The sequence below is a fragment of the Sinocyclocheilus rhinocerous genome, unplaced genomic scaffold (genome assembly GCF_001515625.1).
Source record: "Sinocyclocheilus rhinocerous isolate Xijiao unplaced genomic scaffold, SAMN03320098_v1.1 scaffold712, whole genome shotgun sequence".
Classification (NCBI taxonomy): domain Eukaryota; kingdom Metazoa; phylum Chordata; class Actinopteri; order Cypriniformes; family Cyprinidae; genus Sinocyclocheilus; species Sinocyclocheilus rhinocerous.
The window spans coordinates 972,982-982,818 of record NW_015642789.1 but is presented as its reverse complement, the minus strand read 5'-3'; the positions used below and the strand labels follow the sequence as shown (position 1 = coordinate 982,818).

The 9,837-nt window shown below is 36.7% G+C and overlaps 2 protein-coding genes across 3 annotated transcripts in view; one reads left to right on the top strand and one right to left on the bottom strand.

Annotated features, from left to right (window-relative positions):
- The window catches only part of LOC107756368 (transcription initiation factor TFIID subunit 8-like), a 6,144-nt gene extending 3,638 nt beyond the window's left edge, over positions 1 to 2,506 (bottom strand). Inside the window, exons 1-7 of one of the 2 annotated variants that reach the window (XM_016573420.1) lie at positions 2,302 to 2,506; positions 1,587 to 1,746; positions 1,343 to 1,441; positions 1,147 to 1,209; positions 930 to 1,054; positions 667 to 814; positions 428 to 570 (exon numbers count right to left, since the gene is read on the bottom strand). In XM_016573420.1, coding sequence (XP_016428906.1) covers positions 428 to 570; positions 667 to 814; positions 930 to 1,054; positions 1,147 to 1,209; positions 1,343 to 1,441; positions 1,587 to 1,746; positions 2,302 to 2,349 — 786 coding nt within the window. In that variant the 5' untranslated portion in view covers positions 2,350 to 2,506. Of the gene's footprint in view, positions 1 to 427; positions 571 to 666; positions 815 to 929; positions 1,055 to 1,146; positions 1,210 to 1,342; positions 1,442 to 1,586; positions 1,747 to 1,936; positions 2,145 to 2,301 lie in introns of those variants that run through there. The other variant, XM_016573419.1, reaches the window with a different exon arrangement.
- Positions 2,507 to 4,275: 1,769 nt separating this feature from the next.
- The window catches only part of ankrd52a (ankyrin repeat domain 52a), a 19,671-nt gene continuing 14,109 nt past the window's right edge, over positions 4,276 to 9,837 (top strand). Inside the window, exons 1-5 of the mRNA XM_016573505.1 lie at positions 4,276 to 4,473; positions 5,085 to 5,168; positions 5,353 to 5,431; positions 7,448 to 7,518; positions 7,656 to 7,856. Coding sequence (XP_016428991.1) covers positions 4,447 to 4,473; positions 5,085 to 5,168; positions 5,353 to 5,431; positions 7,448 to 7,518; positions 7,656 to 7,856 — 462 coding nt within the window. The 5' untranslated portion in view covers positions 4,276 to 4,446. The remainder of the gene's footprint in view (positions 4,474 to 5,084; positions 5,169 to 5,352; positions 5,432 to 7,447; positions 7,519 to 7,655; positions 7,857 to 9,837) is intronic.

The following is a 9,837-nucleotide window of genomic DNA, read 5'->3' as shown; positions in this document are numbered from 1 at the left end:
GTTCCTTCCTTGGACCACTTTTGATAGATACTGACCACTGCAGACTGGGAACACACCTCACAAGAGACCCAGTCGTCTAGCCATCACAATTTGGCCCTTGTCAAACTCGCTCAAATCCTTACGTTTGCCCATTTTTCCTGATTCTAACACATCAACTTTGAGGACAAAATGGTCACTTGCTGCCTAATATATCCCACCCACTAACAGGTGCCTTGATGAAGAGATTATCAGTGTTATTCACTTCACCTGTCAGTGGTCATAATGTTATGCCTGATGTATGTTAATTTATTGAGATGCACCTATATATATATATATATATATATATAACTTTATAAACTAAAAAAATTAATGAATAAATAAAAAATAACAGACAAGCATGTATGTTCTTCCATAAAAATGTTGACACGAAAAAATGCTTCATGCTTGCCTGTATGATGTTACTGGGGTTGTTCTCCGAGTCTGTCTGGTCATCCTGCTCAGATGAATCTGTCTCCTCCAATGACTGAAGCTCTAGTTCAGAGGGCAGCAGGGTGCTGAGGTAAGGGATGGCGCTCGGCTTTGATGAGATTACTTATTACACACAGACAGATGAATAAACACTAGGAAGTCAAAAGGGCAGTCAAAGTATAATAAGACACTGGCAGTATTTGGGACAGAAAAACTCACAAGGGAATGCACTGATGTCATCCTTAAAAAGGCTTTGCGTCTCTCCTGTCTTGGCCATGAAGCGTGTGAGTGCGCGCTCCACATCTCTCCTTTGTGATGCCGCCTTCTCTCTCACCACCTGGTACTCTGACACAGGCTCTCGAAAGGTCTAAAACACAGAAATGTGAGATATGTTTTGAAGCAGAATGTATGCTCTTAATGTTATTGGTTGTTAAGTTGAAAGTCACACAACAGCAAGGCATCAGGTGAGCAACATAACTCACTGGTGTTTTGATGTATGTATGAGGATCTGGGAATTCAGGGAAGTGGCTGGGGATGTATGTTGGATGAGTGCGCTTCTGTCCGGCCATGAGGGCTTTTGGGATGACTGGAGCATTTGTTACTGGAGCTGTTAAATACAGAAGAGTATATTTAAACAGGAACAATTATAACAGATAATATAAGATAAATAGATATATTAGTGAAATATGGTAAACCTACGTGCAGTTATGACCATCCTTTGGGATCTTTTGGCGTACACAGGAAGAGTATCCACATTAAAACCTGCGATTGTGGAAAAAGTAAACCTTAGTATTAGTTAAAATCTTATTAACATATGGACATGATTCAACCACATAGAGAAGTGGAATCTTTTATACTTCCTAAGATTAAATATATTGATCAAAGGGCAACCAACCCATTTCGACCAGTGTGACGACCACATCAGAGAGTGTAGGGGTGCTTCTAGCTGTGTGCTCACAGGTTGCTTTCGCACAACGTCCAACCTCAGTTATATCTATCAAAAGATAATGAGACTCTTAATATTGAAAAACACATACAATAAACTTGTGTTCATTCTAAAACACATAAAATATATATATAAATTTTTTTTTTTGGACAAGCCTCACAGGTGTCTTGCATGAGATAAGGGAAGGACTCACAGCTCTGCATCATCTCAGTGAGTGTCTCCACCGCCACTTTCTCAGCGCTCTCGAAGCCACACTCCGTCAGCAGAGAGCTGACCACCACCTGCAGCGTGCGTCTCCGAGCCAGCTGATAGTTCTCTGTAGGACTTGTGCTGGTCTTACTGCTCCCCGAGCGCTGCAATTATTAATCAAAAGAACAGAGTATTAAAGATCAAGATGTCCAATTGCAAATGTTTGACTCTCTCAAAACCAAGTTTTGGTTGCTGCTACTTATGGTTCTAATCAAAAAGTTTAAACTAGTATAAGATGTTTTGCTGGTCTTCCAGCCTGGTCAGACTGGGAGACCTGTTAAAATCAGCTAAGACCTTTTCAGAAATAGTGGTGGCTGCCGACTTTTGGGCATCATAAGCGTGTTCCAACAGCATGTCTGGCCATATGATGGCCAGAAAATAGTGTTCAGGTAAGGAAGATTTGGTTTGAGACTTTATGCTGACAGACACTGAACTGTTTCTAGACAGCCTCACTACATTTATTGCAAGGGCTATTATATATTTACGCATAACATAATAAAAAAAGACCGGTGTGTTTGGATATAAAACAGCGTCTACTTTTAAATATATGACAGTTCTTCCCTTAAATGTGCCTTATATTTAAACAAACCCAAACCCATAAATTAGTGTTTGGCTAAGCTAGCAGACTGTAGACAATAAAAATGAAAGGAGATATTTACACTTCCGGAGTTTAAAGATCCGCTCCCCATCACTACAGAGTCTGCCATTTTTGAACTTTAGTGTTTTTTCCTCTGGTGTTTAGCACTCGCAAATAAACTCATTGTGCGCTCTGCATTCCCTAATAACTGTATTGGACGTTTAAATATTTGGTGAAAATGGCAACCCTATCAAAATTTCCAACAGGGCCACCGGAAGGTTGTTGTTTTCTGCGCGTTTCCAAAATAAAAGTCAAAAAACCTCGCAGACCTATGGAGTGGGAAAAAACATTGAAATATAAAGATTATAATTTTGTGTGTTATCTTTAACGTCATTTATGGGACATATTGCACTCTTAAAATTGAGAAGAAAAAAAAATCGAATTTATGCAGATATAAACTGCTTCAAAATATTGCAGAAATTGTTGTCTGGATGCCTTTGACTTGAACCCAGGCCCGGTTCTTTGGGGGTGCTAGAGGGTGCTAAGCACCCTCAAACGAAATTAATAGCACCCTCGGTTAATGCTGTAATAATGGCATTTCATTGCAGATTTGGCAAACTATCCAGTGCTTTATGGTTTGCTCTCTGGAGATTGGTTTCTATTTCAACATCTTTTGCAGCGTTGAGCAATGTATCCAATCACAGACATATCTGTTGATTTCTTTAATCCAACAGCCAATCAGAGGCATTTAAGTTAGAATCCACTCACCGCTCAAATCGCCACAGTTTTTGTTCTGTGTTGCGTTCAGCACGAATCATCTCATTATAACAAAGTGTAGACGCTATGTAAATAAGAGATTCAGCATAGAGAACTTCATTGATTATAACGTAACTTTGTGAGATTGCGATGAACTAATATGAGTGACAGCTTTTAGTGATTATAAAGGGAAAGCGCTTGCGCCATTGCAATGGATGGCACACATATATGAGATATATCGAGAGAGCACCCTCACTAATTTAAGAAGCACTCAGTGATTTGATTCTGGAGCCGGGCCTGCTTGAACCACAACACGTGGTAAGCGTTTCTCCTCCATTCATGTTTAAAAAGCCTGATTAAGAAACTGTTTATGTGAAATATTCTAAAATGATTTACAGTAATTGAGAAAGATTTGCTAATTTATTAATATTGGTTTGAACAGAAGAGGGCGCTATACACATGAACTACGTTATGAAAAACCAAACCAAACCATGGCCTAATTAAAATGCCAGACACTTTCTTACAGAAGGATTCTCGTCCTGTTGGATCAAAAAGGAAAACAGTAAAACCACCCTTCAGTATAGAACATCTACTGTATAAACTCTTGGACTTTTACATGCATTAATTATTAAATATAATTTTGTTTAGTTATCATTAAGAGCTACTTTAAAAAGTAAAAAAAATTCACATTTACATACATTTATATTATTTAGTGTTTCATTCTGCTTTGTAAAGACTAGAAATCATGATATTAATTGTAACTATATTTCATTATATACTATATTTCATTATTATGTATTTTCAGCCATAGTTTTAAACAGTATTAAAAAACGTGCATAGTTTTGTAAAGTTGCACTGAATCAGATTGCCAAATTTACACTGCTATCTTTAAACAAAGTGTTTAATGCTGTTCAGAGGTGGCGTAAATGCATTTGCACAGCAATTTTACCTGTATACCTTTATACTAGGGGCTGAGGTGGGTCAAAGCAGGTTTAGTCTGGTTTTAATGTGGCAATATGTCTTGACACAACCTCTTGTAAATATGCCTTAAGTGTACTCTAAAAGTCTGTATAAAAATATGCTTAATATTAAAACACAGTAAATATTTTTCAGATAGTAGCCTGTAATATCAAGCTGGTATTCAAAATGGAACGCTATTCAAGAAATATATAAGTAACTTTATATTTAATATACTTTATAAATCATAAGGGGCTCCCTTGCTAGCGGAGAACGCATTTGGGTCCCCTTAAAGTTTGAAAACCCGTTTTCGAGTGCAAGGTTTAGTTCACGGGCATTTATTCTGAAAGTTGGTGCAGCAGGCGGCCATCACGCTGGTGTCGCTATTTTCAACTGCCTCACCAGCTAAAGACACACTCATTACGTCTATAATCGCAACGCTAGATTGTTGTCTTGGTTTCCCAGCCTTGATTCCTTACCGATGAGGGACTTTCGGCCCGACTGACACAGGGAGATGGGGGTACACAATATTTCAGACCAGGTGAGAGCTATTAAAACCCCACGAGTGGCGTAAATCAAGCAGTTTTGTTGTTCGCTCTCTGCGCTTGTATGCAGAGCCTGAAATGCTAGCTAGCTCCCTGACGATGGATTATCCTATTTCCCCCATAGTTCTCGCATCAAAACTTGGGTTTTGTCATGCATTTAGCTGTACACCTCATGTATTTACTGTATAATAAGGGTAGGGCTACCAAAGAGGAGTTAAAATTGAAAAATAACCCTTTTAGCACGCCCAGACGTTAGCCAGCCTGCTAGCCTAATGAGCTGGGTGTCAGCCAGCCGCATAGGAAAACATCTGTTGTGTGTTTTTGTTTTTAAAACGCACACGTTTATTAACCTATTTAACAAATACTCATGCTTTTGTTAAGTAATGTCTTTATATAACAATAACAATTGCAGTGTGTTTTGTTGCAGCTCTCTTCTGATACTCAACGATCATTATATTTGATTATAATCATACAGTTATACACCTCATAATTGACACTTAAAGTTATGCACTGTAATCAGAAGCTGCTCGAGCAAAAGTTTTGAATTTGTTGTCATGTTTCATAACAGTATCATAACATCCACCCTTTTTTTTTTTTCCTCCTTCAGCCACCTCTGGTCCAGGCCATATTTAACCGAAATGCGGATGAAGTGAAGTTATTTTTGCACAAGAAAGATGAAGTCAATGCACTGGTATGTTCTGAATGGTTTATTTTAGTGTGAGCATGAATTATGTGTCTCATCTGCATATGCGATGTCATAACTATGGACAGATTGTCCGGGTGACTGTACATATGAGCTGTGTGGGCCAGTGTGGAAAGGAAATTTAAAAAATCATGAAAAAATCAAAATCTTTTTTTCTACTTTCTTGTGTCAGGACCAAGAGCGCCGCACACCTCTTCATGCTGCTGCCTGGCTGGGGGACGTTCATATAATGGAGCTTCTCATCAGCGCAGGTATGAAGTTAAACAGCAGTGCTGCCACCACATGCTGTTATGTTTTTATTTATAAAACAGATAGTTCCAGTATCAAAAGCTGATTGGTCAATACAGCATTAAAGCCTTGTGAAAATGCACAAAATAGTAGCATTTATGGCATGTCACACCCGTTCGTCTAAATACGGTTTATATCAGGGTTTCCCAAATGGGGGTTCAAGAGTTAATGAAAAGCTAATAATTAACTAAATCAAATGTAGCATTAAAATAAACAAACAGGCAGCACAATTAATCAAAGTAAAACTGAAATAATGGTCTTATCAAATCGCAATTATCAAATCAAAGGCTCATATTTAATGAAACAAGTTAAATAGTCTGTTGCACTGCGTGTTTCAGAGTGAAGAATGGCACCGTGATCATTTACATTCACACATGCAACTTATAATACTGTTGTTTCAGGAAATGCTGCTTCACACAAACTCCATCTATGCACTAATGTATAATTGGGAACCAATGTACAGTTTATTTGTATTCGTATTAGACGTTTACAGCATTTCACTAATATAAAATAAATGGATTTGACATTTTAAAAGCTTTATGATTTGACCGTTTGAAAGTGAAGAATTTAAGACATTAATGTTTGTGTTGTAACTTTTAATTTTTCGTTACCAGTAGAGTCTTTATTCTTTGTGTCTGGATGTCTTGGCAGTAGAAATTTTCATATGCAATGAGTGACAGATATTGATATTGCAATAAATGACAGAATAATCACAATATATATATTTTTTGTGCAGCCCAATTTTAAAATGAAACAATCAAAACATTTACATTTGTTTACTTGTCATGTGACCATTAACTGACATTAGAGAACTGTGAATGTTCTCATGTGTCAAAGATAGGGATGCACCGATACCGATACTGGTATCGGTATCGGGCCCGATACTGGCCTCCTGTACTCGTACTCGTACTCGTTAAAATGCCCCGATACCAAACGCCGATACCACACAGCATGTGATAAGCGCCATATTTAAACAAAGAAACACTGACAACAGACAGCAGAAAGGAGTTATGGATGTCTACTACGAAGTATATGTATGCAATGTTGAAGGTGTCTGAATATATTTTGGTTTGACTGTATCTATTTGATAAATGAAGTTAACCAACTAACATTATACATACCCTTTTGGTTTCTGTACCCAATATTTAAAAAATTTACAAATGTAATAAAAATATAGGTATCGGCATCGGTATCGGCAAGTACCAAAAATAAAAGTATCGGTATCGGGCGAGTACTGGAAAAAGTGGTATCGGTGCATCCCTAGTCAAAGATATTGAAATATTAACTTATGTATTTATTTTGTACATTTATTTTAGGCAGTACTGCAAGTAAATGTTTTATGTCTAAGAGATTTGGTTGACCAAAAAAGGTTTAGGCACCACTGGTCAATATAACACTACACAGCAGCTGCCAACTGTGTACAAAACCTCAAGCTGTTTCCTTTTTGCCCGAGTTACTTTAACATCTCATCTAATGAACCAAATCCAGTTCCGTTTAGTTTTAGAGGATACGCAAGCAAATATGTAGTGACTACAGTGCTAAGTTCTCAGTAGAATGTCTGCTGGGAAAAAAAGAATGTTTAGAATTACATTTTTACTTTGGCTCAACCAAGGGCGTGAATTGGACCCGTTTGATAATAATCATTATTTATACAATTTGCTGACGCTAATGGTGCAGAAATTACACACTTCACCCTAGATTAATTTACTAAGTGTTTTATTATTTATTAACTGTCATATATAAGCATTATGGTGTGAGAGGCTCTGCTTTATGGTGTATAGCTACGCAGCAGAGCTATACACCATAAAGCAGAGCCTCTCACACCATAATGCTTATATATGACAGTCATGCCACACCCTTTAGCCACGAATGAATTCACAATGTAGAATGGCATGTTTTACTTTATTGCTTAAGTATTAGTCATTTATTAACTTTAAATCTGTTTTTCTTCCTTTTTTTTGGTTCACCTAATTGCATAGGTGCCAATGTCAATGCAAAGGACCATGTGTGGCTAACACCATTGCACAGAGCAGCTGCTTCCAGAAATGAGGTAAGCAGCCTGTGTGATTTATATGCCTGAGTGGAGGCTCGGTCTTAGTAACAGCTTACTCATGCCATTGTTTAGCATTTTTAGCAATTTAATATGATTCATGCATTTTGTTTTTTTTGTTGTTTTTTTTTACCCAGAGGGCTGTGGGGCTGCTGCTAAGGAAGGGAGCTGACGTTACGGTGCGGGATAAATTCTGGCAGACACCACTGCACATTGCGGCGGCCAACCGAGCCATGCGTTGCGTCGAGGCCCTGCTGGCCCATGTGACCAGCCTGAATATGGCCGACCGCACAGGCAGAGCGCCCCTGCATCACGCTGCTCAGAGTGGATACCAGGAGGTAGGGTGGAATTACTCATCTAATGCACTCAGGTGAATTAAAAGACAGGGTAGGCCACTTCAGCTCTTGACATCTTTTTTTTTTTAGCTCTCCACAAGATTACAAAAGTGCAAATTGCCGAAGAGCCTCGAATACAGATGTAGCCTTCACTGCATTTAGTCTTTATTTGGAACTGTTTGTATAGTTGTCACAATATCAAATGTCAGTATTAGATGCCAGTACATTATAATTATAATCTTAAAATGTAGTAATTTAAATATTTTATAATATCTCTGTATTTTTAATATTTAATATTAAACATTGGAGATAACCGCACATTTTGTGCAGTCACAATAATTAAAATATTTCATAATATTTTAATTTTTTAATAAATTAAATATTTGAGAAATCCACACATTTTTGCACAGTAATTTTAATTTTATAATATTTCTATGTTTTTAATTTTCAATATTAAATATTTGAGATAACCATATGTTTTGTGCACAGTCACAATTTAATTTTTTTTTACATATTTGTATATTTTTAATATTGTATATAATAAACATTTTAAATATAATTGTCAATATTTACAAAGCCTTTAAGGAGTGAATATGAATAAATTGTGTATTAAACTTACACTGTAGATAAAATAGTTATTAGCAAAAAAAATTGTGACATCAGTATGACCAAATACACAAAATAATGTTCTTTTTAGCAGCATCATATGACCCCTTTAAGTGCTTTTAGTACTTGATACGTACTTGATAAAAAATAAAAATAAAAGTATTATTACTAGGGATGCACCGATACCACCTTTTTCAAAACAAGGCCAATACTGATACTTTTATTTTTGGTATTTGCCGATACAGAGTACCGATACCTGTATTTTCATGCCATTTGTAATTAAAAAAAATACTGGGTACAGAAACCAAAAGAATATGAATAATGTTAGTTGGCTTTGTTCATTTAGCAAATAGATATTTCCTTCAGTTATTTTCACAATTATGCCCATTAAATTAATTATGCCCATTAAAATGTATTGTACTAGCTTTTGTTACTTTCACTGTTCATTTTATTACTTTATCGTATTTAATCTTTAATTTAATAGCACATCAGTGCAAGGAACCATTCGTTATACATAAATCTTGTAACAGCAATGAACATATTTTCTGAAATATAAGTCTCGTTTTTTTTTTTATTGAAACGTGCTGAGACTTATATTCCAAAGCCACTCATTTAATGCTATTAAGGAAAATTAAGCTATTAATCTTATCAAGCAAGCAAAACATGCGCAATTGCATGAATGAGAGAGACACGTACAGGCTGTTAGTTTCACTTTCGCTTTAAGTAGAGACGTGTATGCTTGAGGTTTAAAATAAATGTTGCTTATAGTGAATGCACCTATAATTTTTGTATGTTTTATATTTACAATTTAGTTTTAATCCAGATGATCTGTGTGCTAAGTGAGCGAACAGCAATCAAGATGCAACTTGATCAATCATCATGCAGCAGAAGTGCCCATGCTCTCTCTATCTCTCTCTTTCTCTCTCTCTCTCTCTCTCGCTCTCCCTCTCTCTCTCTCTCCTTACCATCAAGTAACTTAAGTAACTTGTGCATTGTTTTACTTATTTGCTTTTGACATATCCGACTGAATAACAATCTTTAGTTTCCAGTGATGTCTATGAGAAAGGGATATTCGCTCAAAGCTCACGCATCTGCCCTACCGCGCGCTCAATCCATTCAGCGTGCTCTGCTTATCGGCTCACGCACAGCTATACAGGCGTGAATATTGAATGTTTAACATTATATTAATTACATACATGTACTTCATAGTAGGGCTGTCGCGGTGAGGGAATTTCCCTTGCGGTAATTTTGAGTGGCGGTATGCGGTATTACCGCCATACACACACACACACATATATATATATATATAATCTGTGTGTTTATGTGTTACGATATAACTAACGAGGTCATATTCAGAAACCAAGGAAACCAAAACCAA